The sequence below is a fragment of the Peromyscus californicus genome, unplaced genomic scaffold (assembly GCF_007827085.1).
Source record: "Peromyscus californicus insignis strain IS unplaced genomic scaffold, ASM782708v3 Scaffold_4__1_contigs__length_199733344, whole genome shotgun sequence".
Taxonomy (NCBI): domain Eukaryota; kingdom Metazoa; phylum Chordata; class Mammalia; order Rodentia; family Cricetidae; genus Peromyscus; species Peromyscus californicus.
In genome coordinates this window covers 156,412,045-156,426,769 of record NW_026294562.1, presented here as the reverse complement: position 1 = coordinate 156,426,769, position 14,725 = coordinate 156,412,045, and the positions used below count along the sequence as shown (strand labels likewise).

Below are 14,725 nucleotides of genomic sequence, written 5' to 3'. Positions count from 1 at the left end.
TTGGTTGGTGAGCCTCTTTCCACACCCTGGAATGATTTGATATGTGCTAAAACAAATGGACAGGTGGCTGTACTCATTCCCTGCATCAGGCTCTTCTATTTCCAAAAGAGATTGGAGAGGATGCATGGTCTTCACCCCACAAAACAATGTTAGTGGAGTAAAGGTTGAGATCAAGAAGGAGACCCTGGAGCCAGCATCTCCTCAGAATGACCCTCCACTCACCACGGATCTGACCCTTCAGGCTCCTTTCTCCTACAACCCCCTGCCCCCCTTTCTCCATTTTCACAGCCTGATTTCAGCACCAAGACTTGGAACCTTTAGTGTGGACTGATAGTCATGGAATCCTCTTTCCTGGGGTGTGCACGGGGTCAGCCTGCTTCCCCAGGCTTCATATAGAGAAGACTTGCCACAGACAACAGGAAGGAGATTGCCTTTTGTGGAGGACGAGGAGGAAGATGAAGAGGAGGAAGACAAGATAGAATAGGAGGAGGAAGAGAGAGGAGGAAGAACAGGGTGGAGGAGGGAGAGAGGAAAACCAACTTGAATGTGTGAAAACAGCCCCCATGGTTGTCTCTGGTTCTTGATGAACAAGCTCTCTCCTGACCTGCACATCAAAAGCATCTCACATGCTACTCCCTTCTCTGCTATCATTTCATCATGGAGGGTCCAACTGAGTCTTCAGTGAATACAACTAATAATGCAGGCTCCCTGTAGCACCTCAGAGATGCTGTTGGAGGCTGGTATATCTGAGGGATGGACACATGACCCAGGGTAGCCAAAGGCCATGGAGACTGTGGGAGAATGTGAGCAGGGAGGAAAGGGGAGGAGCGGAGGTCAGTACCAATGACATGGCCTGGAACCAGAAGGCGTCCCATCCTTCTGGGTCTCCAGTTCATTTCCTCTGCTTGGTCACTGATGGTTATATAATGCACAGCTTCCGCAGAACCTTCTGGGATTTACTGAATAGCTTATGGTTCTTCGGAATTCTTATCACAGAGAGCAGCAGTCACATCCACTTTTAGCTAGTGGGTCCAGGGCACCCTTTTCTTCAGGCTATTCTTCTGCCTCGGAGCCCCAAGCACACCCTCAAAGGCAAGCCACTCTCTCCCACCTGGCAGAAGCCCCGCACAGAATGATCTGCCTGGATTCCCAACTTGAACAGGACCCTGGAGAGGCCAAACCCCATCCCCTCTGCCCACTGGCCCTCCTAGAAGAATCTCTTTATAGAACACTATCTCCAGGGCTTCTTCAGTTCCTCAAGAGAGAAGTGAGCTAAGATGTGAAAAAGCTAGAATGCAAAAATAAATAACTAATTTTAAAAAAATAGGGGGTTGCCAGCAGTGTGGAGCTGTAAAAAGTGTGGCTCTAAACAAGCCGCCCGCACTGCCACGGAGGCGGTTAAGCGCCCGGTGGGCCTGGCATGAGACCTCTTGTGCTTCTCTGAGGAGCAGGGGGGCAACTGACCACTTGTCCACAGGATGCGTTTTGATAACTTCCAGAAATGAGAGGGTGTTTTATGGGAAGGTAATTGGGCATAATTCCCTTCATGACTTAAGAGTCCACAGGCAGCCTCTGCAGCTGGCCCTTATTTGGAGCCATCAACGGCAAATGCTATTTTCATGGCCAATTTATTAAAGACTCCATGGTTTTTTTTTTTGAAGAGACATCCCAAACACAAAAAGGGCTATATTTATTGATATGTTTAAAATATAGGTTTTTAACTGGGTTCCTTAGCTCTTAAAAACAAAGTAAAGAGATAGACAGATACAATTATGTTCTGACTGGTTTCCGCCAGCCTGCCCAATGGGAACGTTTGTATATAGTTCTCAGTGCGCTGAAATCTGCTTAGAAAAGCAACAAGTCTTTTGTTCTGTTGACAACAGTTATTACAATTAATTCATTTTGTGATTGGTACTTGCGCTGAGTGACAAGGTGTTATTTTACCTCAGTAAAAGTTAAAGCGGTAATACCTATGTGCACAATAACATCTTAGGCTTGCTATCACTCAAGGGAGAAGAAAAGGCTGGCTCTGGGCTGCCAGCACAGTTGCCACCCTCCCTACACCCTCGTGCTCCTTGGAGCTGGGAGGAAGGAGCTACTTCTTTTGCTCAGAGTTTCCACTTCCAAAACTCGCTCAGTCCTCCTGTAACCTTCACATCGAGGCCCGAGATCCACAGGAAACACGACTTGGAGAGAGAGGACTGTTTGTCTGGGTGGTCAATGGCATGGTACAGCAGGAGCTGGGTAGCAAGCCCTGTTTCTTAGCTGGCCACTGCTTATCCAAGCCTGTGTTTCGCTGGCAGGCCTGGAACTCATCATCCCTGAATACAGGGATCTCCCAGCCATGGAACTGGAGATACTTAGGGTGGCTAGTTCTTTGCTGGAGAGGTTGTCCAGTGTGAAGTGTGAAACAGCCTCCCTGATCCTTTACTCACTGGATGCCAGGCGTACCACCCAATGCTTCCAGATGCTGCCAAATGTCTGCTACGAAAGAAGATTCCTTCCACTCCTCTTAGGAACCACTGCCCTTGTAGTGCCCTGTTTATAGATGTCTGAAGAATCCCTTTCTCATCCTGATCATGGCTGGAGTTACCCAAGAAGGTTGGTGACACTACCTAACCCAGAGGCAAAGCAGAGGGAAAAGGCAAGTCACAGATCCCAAAGGTAGGGACACCAGACGACAATGACCCTTCGATGGCATCCAAAGTGTATAGGTAAAATTGATGGCATAGGAGACCTAGGGACCTCATCAAAGGCAGAGCCAAGGAGTCCACTGCACAGACCATTTTCATTGATAATGACCAAGAAAGGGCTCTTTCTAGTCCGGAGTCTTCTAACATCAAATTCTTCAAAATTTGTAATTCGACAAATACCACAGCACGGTGATATATTGAGTAAATGGGGCCTGAGATTGAAGATCTGTAATCCCAGATAGTCAGTAGGCTGAGGGAGGGGAATTGTAGAGTCAAGGCTTGCTTGGGCTACAGAATTAATTCAAAGTTGTCCTGGGATCCCATCTCAAAATATAAAAAGAGAGAGAGAGAGAGAGAGAGAGAGAGAGAGAGAGAGAGAGAGAGAGAGAGAGAGAGAGAGAGATTGGAGATATATGTGAACACATCCTATATGCCCAAGAAAATGGATTAAGTCCCCAGTACTGGAGGGAAAAGTAGAACAAACTTTGTTTTTGTTCATTATTAAGAATTTCAGGAGTTCTACACTGTGGTTCCATCAGTTCCAGTTATCTGAGTGTTCAGGCTGGTTTCTGGGGTAGTGGTACCTCCTGATTGCTGTGTTTTCCTGTTGACTGGCATTTGCTTCCTTACCTAGTTAGCCTTATCCAGAAGTGTTTTAAAATGGTATGGGGGCATCCCTGTCCTGAGTGGATAATCTCGGGAGGGACCTGGTAGTGTTTTCATGAATAATAAGAGGAGAGGCCTTGAGGCCAGAGAAGGTAGAGGGCAAGCTCCTGTGACCTGTCCCACACTGCCTCCCCCACAGAGCAGCCCTGCCACACATGCAGTGATGAAGTCCTGCATCCTCGGCTGCCGGACCAGCACCTCACTGGGTTAGGGCTGCAGGCCTGTTGTTTCTGTGGGCCCCCAAGCAAGGCCATCTCATCATGCCCATCTCCACAGACCTGGACCATAGACCTGGACCACAGACCTGGACCGCCGAACAGCCACCCTAGAAGGCCACTGACAAGGAGCCCTGGAAATCCTCCCAATTTCTTTTTATTAACAATATTTATCACCTTCTCAAAATCAATTGCATATTTTAAATTAAAACAAATGATGCTTTCTAGACTACTCGATACTTGCATCTTTGCCATCTAACAATTAAAAAGTTTAATCTAAAAACAAAACAAAACAAAAACCACCCATCTTTGTGCCTATCAATTGCACTATAATACAATTCAATATTTAATATAATCCTCTTCAGTGTAAAAATGCACACAATTGCGTGGTATCTGAGACACTGAGGTGGGGTGGTAGCTTCCTCCATCCCTGCACACCCCTGCTTCTGAGCCTCTTTCCTCCTCTTCTCTTGCCAGAAGCTGTTTATTTCCTGTAAGTCTAAAAACAAGAGCTTATATATTTAATGATTTTAAAAGCAAAACGCTACCCACTGTCTGCACAATTGCCATTTTATCTCCCTAAACTTCTCCGGCTTGACGTTTTTAAAAGGGCAAAAGCAGAAAACCCTTCTATAATACCTAATTTGTACATCTGCGGTTTCCCTCCGACTAGCACAGCACCATATGTTTTTAATTATCGTAATAGCCCTAAAGAACCTGTTCGGTGGGAAACACATATGATCCTTTTATTACTGGTTTGCAATTTCAACAGTTTTAACTGGCTGGACAGGAGGAATGGGCTCAAAGGCCTAAGATCCCACCCACAGAGGGGACCTCCTTCCCCAGCTTGACAGAGGTAATTGGGTACATGTGAGGTGGCTCTGTGGGGCCTTAAGAGATATAAGCTGGGATCTCCCGTGACGCTGGGTTTGGGGCAGAAGCTGACAGCATGAGAATAAGGTTGATAAATATTATCCCAGCTTGACCTCTGCTGCTGTCCTTATCCTTGGGGGCTGGGCAGGCGGCAGCACCAGCCTGGAGGGCTTGCTGGTGCTCCAGGCCACCCACTCGCTATCCCCACCGCCCCCAGGGGAGCGCTGCTGGGTTAGGGGTCAGGTTTCCTTGACATCCTATTGCTTCAGGAAAGGGGAGGGGTGAGTTTTTACCCCCCTCCCCCCGGGGAAATAACTGGATATAGTCCTAAGAGTGATTGACTTGAGATTGTGATGCTGGAGAAACTGAGGTCAAAATAAAAGGAGAGATGCAGCCACTGAGGGTTACGTGGCTAGTTCAAGCCTTGGTCCCATGCACCATCGTGCCCTGTCAGTCTCTGTGTGAAAATTCTCAGGTTCTGTTTGGAGTTTGAATTGATACCTAGAATGGTCTTCTCTTTTCCTGGGACCCAGAGGCACAGGTTGGCAGAAATTGCTGCTTTTATTTATTGGTCAGTTTAGTTGTGATGTATCCCAAAGGGGTGTTAAAGAGAACAAATGAAACAGCAGCCAGCGGCTGAGCAGGGGTTGTTTCTGCCTGAGATACAGGTGATTCGGGGTAAGGCAGGGAGCACCCCTGAGCTCCCCCTCCTGTCCCTCCTCCCCATCCCCGAGAGTGAGAGGAGAATAATAGGATGATACCTCCCTTGGGATTCATGGAAAGGATGTAATTTGCATTATTATCCATAAGGGGCTGAATATAACTTGACCCTGGCTCATACTATGGAATTTTAGTTTTGAATTTCTTAAGGCAGAGTCCCACTAAGTAACGGAGCCTTGACCTTGAACCCTTGAACCTCTTTCAGCTTCCCCAATACTGAAATCACAGGCCTGTGCTGCTACCGCTGGCTTTACAGTGAATATGCATGTATTTTAACATCGATTGGAGTGTTAAATAATGCAATAAAAGACCAGGTCTTTCTGTTAAGTCTGTCAGAGCCATTCCTCAGGTGGGGAGCTGGCAGGAGAATGCCATCTTCAACCTGGCCAAGACCCTCCAAATAGTTTATTTATGAAGGAAGACGACCCCTGGGGTAGCAATGACTTCTGGGTAGTATGTGGGTCAACAAACATGAAGGAAATGGTCGTTTTCCTCTGGGCACCCACATGCCAGGTATATGTTCTCGTGGTTGATAAAGGCCACTCTTTTCTATTTTGTCTTCTTGTTCACACATCCCAGGGGAACATATACATTCCTTGAATCTGTGTGTTTGTTCTTGGCCCCTGCTGGATACAGAAAATACATTGTATTTAAAAAAAAAAAAAAATGGAGCTGTGTACAGTAAGCACATACCTGTGAGCTCACCACTTGGTAGGCAGAGGCAGAAGGATTGCCTAGTTCTAGACCAGTCTAGGTTACTTTTTGAGATCCTGACTCAAAAATATTAACAGAGGCTTGGCAATATAGCTCAATGGTTTAGCCCTTTCCCGGGTAACATTATGTTCTGGCTGTCCAGGGAGCCTCTCCAGCTGCTAGGCTCTGGGGCTGGCATCTGACATGTGTATTTCAGGGAATGACTCTCTGCTTGACCCAAGTCCTGCGAGTCGTAACCACTCCAAGGTTCACAGAGCCCCCTATAATGGTAAGGTCATGGCTTAGGCTATGAGACATTTTTGGGAATCAAGTTGTCTGATTTGTCTTAGTCTCCATTTTCTCATTCATAAAGTGGGGAGATGAGGCTGTCTATGTAGAGATGGCTGGAAACTCAGAAATTACTGAAGGACTGACTGACTTCAAGGGCTGTGTAACAAGATGGGCTGGTATAGTGGGGTGTAACTGTCTGACTTGGTGTTAGCATCTGAGGCGAATCTGGAGACAGAGCCAATCTCCCACCCCCACCCCAGCACCACTTCCCTCCTGATCTACAAGTTCCCTCTTGGCCAGTCCATGAGACCTGCATTCATTTGACCAGCTGCACCTTGAAGCAAGAGAGTGAGCCTCTCAAGCCCAGTGAAGCCGATCCTCAAGTGACCCCAGAAGCTCCAGAGGAAGGCCTCTGGCCAGTCAAAGAAGGGGAGCAGGGCCACACAACCCCCACCAGAGAGGGGCTGCTCTTAGCCTTTGGCAAAGCAGGACCAGATGGCCACCCTCATTCGAGATGTCAGTGGTGACCTCGCAAGTCAACACATAGCAAGTACATCTTAATCAGAGTGAGTCCTTCCTGTCCTGGACAAGGCGATTGCACCAACCCGCCCCTCAAGGAAACATGACCTTCTTAATCACAGCCTGCTGGAGGGCCCTGCCTGGCCCTGCAGCCAGCAGTGGCCATCTCAACTCCTGCCCACCCCAGAGCCAGGCTATCTCTGTGGCCCAGTGGAATCTGGGCTGCAGAAAAGCAGCCTCCGAATTTCCGTCCCGAATAATAACTCACATTACTTGGATCCCATCTGCACCAGGGAAGGCAGAGCAGGGAGAGAGCATAAAACACAAAGTTCCCACAGACAACATCTGTCTTAGTGCAAACAATGGACCATTATCTTGTAAATAATTCTGATTAAGCTGCAGCACTTCTTCCTGTAACTGGCTGCTGGGGAGCAGAGTGGGGAAGAGGGCACAGCTGGAGTGGCAGACCCTGGCCACCAGGTGCTGTGCTGGGGACCTCACCTGACCCTATAGCTTCCCCTGTCCTCACCAAGAGCAGCTAAGGACCTCTCCCTGGTCCTGTCAGACCACAGACACCCACCATCTGCAGCCCAGGCTGCTTTTCAGTCTCTCTCTCTCTCTCTCTCTCTCTCTCTCTCTCTCTCTCTCTCTCTCTCTCTCTCTCTCTCTCTCTCTCTCTGTGTGTGTGTGTGTGTGTGTGTGTGTGTGTGTGTGTGTGTCTTCCTCTCTCTCTCCCCCCTTGGTTCCCTCTTCTCTAGCTCCTTTATGGCTTTCTCTTTCCTCCTCTATGCCCCACTCCTAGGATAGGTCTAAGCTGCTCGACACTATGGGAATGGCACCCATTTTGAAGACTCAACACTTGGAGGTCTCAAACATTTTAATGCTCTCTTTCTGGGAGTGATCAGGCTTGGCGAATCCTCCCCAAATCCCTCTTTCCGGCCCTAAGGTTCCATCATGCCCAGCCTCATACCACAGTGCCTCTCCCACCTCTGTCTTCCGGGATGGTAAGACACATCAATTTCTGCCTTGTCACCTGCCTTCTGGAGCATCTCCTATTGAAAACTGGAGACTGGGCAAAGGTACCCCTGCATTATGGAACCTTGGTCCTTAACCTATGTAAGAGCATTTATCCCCAAAGGCCCACAAGAAAATAACCCTTGTGATTTAAAATTAAACAGTGGCCCTGAGTGTGGCTTAGAAAGGACAGACACTTCAAGCCGAACGTTTTCATGTAAAGCAAATCCACTCAGCAGCAATCCTGTTCCCACTGCCTGGCCACCAGAGATTGGTGTTACTGTTTTCCTAAGTCCTTATAGCGTTAGCAAACAGGAAAACAGCTCAATTAGAGCCAACAGGGCTGTGTCTGTGAATCCCAGGGACGGTCTCATGGGGCCAGATTTCCAGATGTGTTCAGTCCAGGTGTGAGGGAGCCCAGCTAGGTGTGCAGACAGAAGACTTCAAGTGGTGAGAACAGTGGGTGAGAATGGGTACCCAGGCCTCCCCAGACTGTAACCCACTTCACACCCCCATGGTGGGTTTATATGGCACTCTGTCTGGGACCTGCTTGCTAATAGAAGTACTAAAATAGTTGGGATGAGGGTGAGTTGTCTCTAAGTTGTGTACATTTATGGTCATTTTATTCTCTTAAAGGTGGCCAAGTTTCCAGGAAAACTGAGGGTTAGGGGGCTCTGCCAAGACGTTCAAGAAGCCAAGGACCAAAAGGACAGAGAAGTCCTAGAGGGACGGAAAGACGGGGCTAGAACTCTGTGCCCTGCCCACGCAAGACAGACCCTCAGCCCACCCTCCAGAACACTGACTGTGTATGTTGATGGAAGTGGCAGCCACGGGACATGTATGTCCAAGAGGGACACACTGGCTTAGCATATTAATGATCTGTAAATTGCTTAGGAATCTTTAATCATCATAGGAAAGATCTTCTCAAGAGGTTCAAACAGAAAAAGTCAGTGAAGACAGCTTTTTCTTGCCCTTTCATGAAGCTAAAAACCCAGTTTAGTTGACTCCCTTTTGTTCTTCTGTGGAAAATGTCTCCTGGAATTAAAAGAGAAACTCTTTGGTGATCTTCTAACAATTTAGAAGTCCCTCTAAGCCCTGACATGTACTGTGATCTAGTGCGGTGAATGTCTTTGCTCAAGCTGGAGTCCTGTATGTTGAAGTACCATACTTTGTGGAAATAACAGAGTCCTCCCATATCTTAGGGCCCATCAGGTGAGTGCTCATGAGGACTATGGTACTCATTGGGTGTAGAGTATCAACTGAAGATCAAGGCTACAGGACGCCATGAAGGACATAAATTGGAGACCAAAGAAGAGATCCTGCTGCCTGCTCCCCAAAGAAATGGAGCCCCAAAGGAGAAGTGAGTTGCCTGAGCCCCTTGGAGCATGGCTGCTGCTAGATGCCTGGTCACCTGACTGACTCTATGACCCTTACCATGATAAACTAGCTCCTAAGCTAAAAGGCTGGGTGCCTTTCAACATTTAATGTCTGTGGATTACTTCCCACTGGGAGCCATAGAATAGCTCATGTGCTCTCATCCTTGGCTCTGGCAGGTCTGGAGTGGTCTACAACAAAGCCAGAAGGGAGCAGGTCTGCTCATAGGGGGGCATCCCTCTCAGGGACCACTCTCAGCTTCCTCCTGCATCAACCATTTGCATCCAGGTGACCTAAAGATCTGCTTTTGGGTGACCCCAACCATGTCACCAAGGGAATCTGAAAGGGCTGAAAAAAATTATGGTCCTTTTCCTTAACAAGGTAGCACATGGCTTTAATCCTATCACTTGGGAGGCAGAGACAGGCAGATCTCTGAGTTTGAGGCCAGCCTGGTCTACAAAGTGAGTTCCAGGACAGACAGGGCTACACAGAGAAACCCTGTCTCAAAAAAAAAAGAAAGAAAGAAAGAGAGAGGAGAGGAGGGGAGGGGAGCAGAGGGAGGAGAGGAGAGGAGAGGAGAGGAGAGGAGAGGAGAGGAGAGGAGAGGAGAGGAGAGGAGAGGAGAGAGAGAGAGAGAGAGAGAGAGAGAGAGAGAGAGAGAGAAAGAAAGAAAGAAAGAAAGAAAGAAAGAAAGAAAGAAAGAAAGAAAAAAGAAAAAACCCACAAAAACAAGAACTCATCAGAGTGTGAACTCTAAATTACCAACCACAGAGGCCACTGTGCCTTCCCAGCCAAACACCCACCTTTGGCCCTTCCTCAGGTACAGGCCATACTTTGGAGTAACCTCTCTTTGTGGTTAGCCCCAACCCTCCTCCCAGGACTTATCAACCACTGAACTCAAAACAGAAAAGCAATGTGTCTGTCATATAAAAAGCAGTAATTTGGTAAATCAACTCCAATTTGCCTTCCCAGGTTGGTTGCCTTTTCTCCTTTTAAATAGATAACTAAGAGAATCTTATGTAAACCTCACAGCAGAAATCCAAGAAAGAAACTTAACACCATGAACAGGCTATGGCTGAATGGGCGTGTCCGGACAGCACAGAGTGGGAAGACAAACTCCTCCTCGGAGAACCAGCCGGCATCAGTGCACACAATGGGATGTTTTTGATAATGAACTAACTGCACAGAGTTCCCTGACTTTGCCCTGGGAATGGGCTCAGACTGCTCATTCAGGGACACCACTGTCAGTGTGTGCCTGTGTATTTAATCATTGAGAAGGTCCTTCGAGAAAAATCAGAATAGATACATACACTAATCTGTTCCCAAATTTAGAGTTTCTCCTTCACTGGAGTATCAAAATTCCGTTAAAGTATACACTCTTCCAAAACTTGTGAACAGAGACACGAGTCTGCAGGTTTCCTGTAAACCTTGCCTTCCTTGGTCTCTTGCATCTGGAAGAGACACCTTCTTGTCACTCTGTTCCATAGATGGGGACTCTTTGGAGTCCCCTGTGCAGCACAGAACAGAAAGCTGACCATGCTGGGAAGGGTCTAGGCTATAAGGGTAAAGATAGGTCCAAAGGGGGTTATTTGTTTGCCCCAGGTCTGAATCCAAACTTGTGGGGCTTGTATAACACTGTGTGTGTGTGTGTGTGTGTGTGTGTGTGTGTGTGTGTGTGTGTGTGTGTGTGTGTGTGGTGGTGGTGGTGGTGGTAGGGGATCAACAGGAAGCAGAATTACCAGTGTTCATGCAGAGCTCTGAAATGAAGTTGACTGAATGTCCCAGGGGCCTGGGTCTATGTGGCTCCCTTTGCAGGCAGCAGACAGGATGTTTCCAAGAACACTCAACTGGTGTTAAGACAGTTGTTTGTTATCCAGAGGTGGAGATGGTAAGGAGGAAGTGGGCAGGGGCAGGAGGAACAGTACAAAGCATGATGAGGTGGGTGTCCCAAAATGAGAGGTGGGTAGAGGCTGGGGCTGGGTCCATAAAATGGGAGAATTGGAATCCATGGAGGTCTCTTCTAAGCTCCATCAGTTACCACTGGGGAGTGACTCAGGAAATACCCTGCTTTTGAAGAGGAAATGCTACCAAGCCTTCTTGCTTAGAGACCCCAACGGAGGGACTGGGCCCTGAAAGAAGGAAGACAGAACAGTAGATGCCTGGCTATGTGGCTCCAGGGAACCCTCCCAGCTGTCAGTGATGGGGGTGGAAGATAAAGAAACCTTTCTGTGCCTCCTTTCTCCTCCCTTCAAACTCCATCCTGCCCCTCCCAAACCCCAGCCCCTTAGAGCTTGCAGCAGGGCCCCTCAGAAGCCTGTCCTAGCCAAAGTGACCAACCCAGCAGGTGCGACAGTATCTGCCGGATTTGGGAGAAATGGATTTAAATGGTGGGCAAAGCTGGGAACAATGTACTCAGCCTGGGGGAGGCACACAGGCGAAGGTACAGGTGGACAGATGGAGGCATAGGTGAACCACCCTCTTTGTGTATTCCACTTCTCTCAGTTCCCCAGATTCCAGAGTCTCCTGTGTTCCCTTTGTGCCAGCTCAGTCTGCACCCTGGTGGAGCTGCATCACTTGGTTGTAGCCATGTGAACCTTGCACCTGGAGGGGACAGTGCCTTGCTTCACCTTCATTAGGCCTCTGGGGATTGCCCTTCTTTTCCAGTGGCACCCACAGTGTGACCTCTCCTCACATCTTCTCAAGCCCAGGCCCTCCTCTCTATCCCTTCCCCTAGTTAGAGACTCCTTAATGCTGCACTGTGATCTCAGCGGTCAAGATAATGAGTGTTGTTGTAAGACATACTGGATAGACTGTTTCATCTAGTTGAGGTGACACCTTTGTCCTGTCACCAAGGCCAAGGTTGAGAACAACTTCTAATGGACATTTCTCTACTCCCACCCTCTTGTTGGGCACTTCCCTTGAGGATGTGAGTTAATTCTTGGAGCCTTGGACCCTATGCCCTGCCCCCATGGAACCAATTAGATAGTGCATAGTGTCTGCAGAATTGGGAAGTGTGTAAAACATACTGAAAACTAGGAAGCTTGAAGGACCAGAGCCCAAAAGCCCAGCTCATGGGACAGTGAAAGCAGGCAACCCAAAAAACATAAACCCTTTCCTTTCTGCCCCCTCCCTGCCATGAAGAGTCAGGGTGGGGTGAGAACAAGCCTGTTACAACAAACATAGGCAATGTAGACTGAAAATGTAGCCAAACTGCCCTAACCTGTCACAGCATGGAGAAACACATGGCTCTCTGGAGGAGGCTGGGCCTAAGGACCTTTTTCCACTTCTGACACTGGGTACTGTGGCCTGTCTCCCCTACCCAGGGGTCTTCAGAACCCTTCCCAAGACACACAATACAGAGATGGGCTCTCTGGCACCCACTACCATCATCCCACCAAAACAGGGGGGGTGGCTTTCCTTCTTGCCTGTTTGTGAATTGTTGCTTGTTAAAGGGCCACCTGAAGATGGATGGGGAGGTTGAGGAGCCTGCACCCCCCAATGTCCTGCTGAGGCTCCCCACTGGGAGAGGGATGTGAGGGGCGAGGGGGTGTTGTGGTATGAATTAACATAATGACTCAAAACTGCACTAATGTTTCACAGCTTTTTTTTTTATTAGCAATACCAAGATAACTTATTGAAGCATTTTTAGTATTGTTTTACATTCCATTCATAAATGACCTAACTTGTAACTCAGCATACAGCACACGGAAAGATAGAGTTTGACACTTATGCAGGAAACTACAATTATGATAACTTACATGCCTTCATTACCAGGAACACCTTAATATATCTTCTAATTATTTCAACAACAGTCTATTCCAAAGCACAGGATAACCCGGTACACGTTTACACATTTCGCTTCGATCGCCGTTTTTAAGTTGTGAATGTCAAAGTGCTGTTCGTTGGGGCTTTACTGTCAGCTGTTCCTGGTTAATACGACGACCTGACACAATATTAAACTAGCAATATTTCTGCTTAAATACTATGGAGAAAGATAATTACTGCACTTTTCTGTATTCTTCTAAAGTGTTACAAAATACACGACAATCAAACACAAGCGAGGAATGCTGACGGGACTATCCTGGGGCCCTGTGAGCTCAGGTGAGCAGGTAGGACACACACATTGCCCCCAGCCAGGTTTTCATTGATCTAAGAACCTGTCACCCACCAGGATTTGTCAGTTGGGATTTGTGACATGGAGTGAACCTCCTCTCCTACTCAGGTTACTAAGCATTTGCATCCATTATTACCAGGAAACATCTCGGGGGGGGGGGGGGGGGTGTAGAGGGTGGGGGTGACGTTTTCAGCCGCTCTGACTCTACAAAGACTGTAGGCTGGTGTGCTGTGTGCACACACATACCTGTGCCAGTAGGAACTATTTACTCAAAACATGTATGTATATACGTTCTTCTGTTGACTTTGCACGGTTAACAAGCTGCAGATAAACCACGAAGGAGCACGAACAGACAAGGGGAGGTCCAGACAGAGCGACTAGGACATGGGGTGTCACTTACCTGAAAGAAAATGTGTAGATTTATTAATCCAGAAACTGTTCGGGGCTAAAGGTGCTTGAAAGTGAGGGCAGGGTCATAGTCCCTATTGTTTAATAGAAGGATGATAATGAAGTCATATTTATAAAACTTGGTCTTTCTATCTGTGGCTAAAGCAAGAATAGACTACGTGATTAGAGCAGGCTAGCAATTAGGTATAGAGGTATTTTTGACTAGCACTAAGTAAGGGGACATAATTACTACCTTATTTGAAACTTGGGCTTTGCACACAACATCTGGGGGGGGGGGGGGAGGGACGGAAGGAAGGAGGGAGGGAGGAAGAAGGAAAGGAAAGAAGAAGGAAGGGAGGAAGAAATTAAGAAAAATGAAAGAAGCATGCTGATTCCTTCTGCAGCTGACATGTGACCTGAGTCTAGATAGATGTCTGTCATTTCCGACCATCACGGCCGTTCAACAGACTAAGGAAGCAGATGTCAAAGCTTTAGCCCAGGCATTCTGCCCCCACTGTCACACAGGGTGGAGAGGATGGAGAGTTCAGATCCCACCAGGATTTGTCTGTTCTGACTCTTCCTCAACCCTCCTCCCTAATCCCAATCTTAACTCATTTTCAAAGGAGGGAAATACACAGTGATTTTTTGTTTTTTAACGAAAACACTTGGCTGTGATTCATTGGTTTTATGCAACCCCCAAGAAATATGGACGAAGCCACCAAGATGAACTCTACCAGACTTTTCTCCTATTTCAGAGGCAATGTTGATTCAGACAGTAGCTTTTGGAGCCAAAACGATGCAGCAAAAGGCAAGAAACATAAACAGGGCTAAATGTCACCAGTGTTTGCCGACTCACAGACACCATCCATTTGTTTGCTCTGAAATGACGAGTGGACCATTTGGCAAACACAATGGCATCCCCACAACAGTTCTGTCATCCTGCCGTGCAAACGACATCACACCAGTCCCATTCCCTTTAATTTAAAAAGAGGGAAGGAGAGGAAAAGAATGCTGTGAGATTTGGGGGAAAGAGCCTTCATCAGAGGAGCTGTCTCTTTGTCAGTCATGACACCACAGCACAGCTCTGGGTGAGGGCAGAGGAGAGCCTCCCCAGAGTGCTGACGTCATCAGGAGACCCTACCGACAGGATGGCATCAGTCAGATGC

The 14,725-nt window shown here is 47.7% G+C and overlaps 1 protein-coding gene across 23 annotated transcripts in view; it reads right to left on the bottom strand.

The window, feature by feature from the left end:
• The window catches only part of Znf536 (zinc finger protein 536), a 466,964-nt gene that overhangs the window by 150,267 nt on the left and 301,972 nt on the right, over window positions 1-14,725 (bottom strand). Inside the window, exon 7 of one of the 23 annotated variants that reach the window (XM_052760012.1) lies at window positions 12,646-14,533. The exons of 21 other annotated variants lie outside the window; for them this stretch is intronic. In XM_052760012.1, the coding sequence (XP_052615972.1) occupies window positions 14,412-14,533 (122 nt within the window). In that variant the 3' untranslated portion in view covers window positions 12,646-14,411. Of the gene's footprint in view, window positions 1-12,645; window positions 14,534-14,725 lie in introns of those variants that run through there. One more of the 23 variants, XM_052760014.1, reaches the window with a different exon arrangement.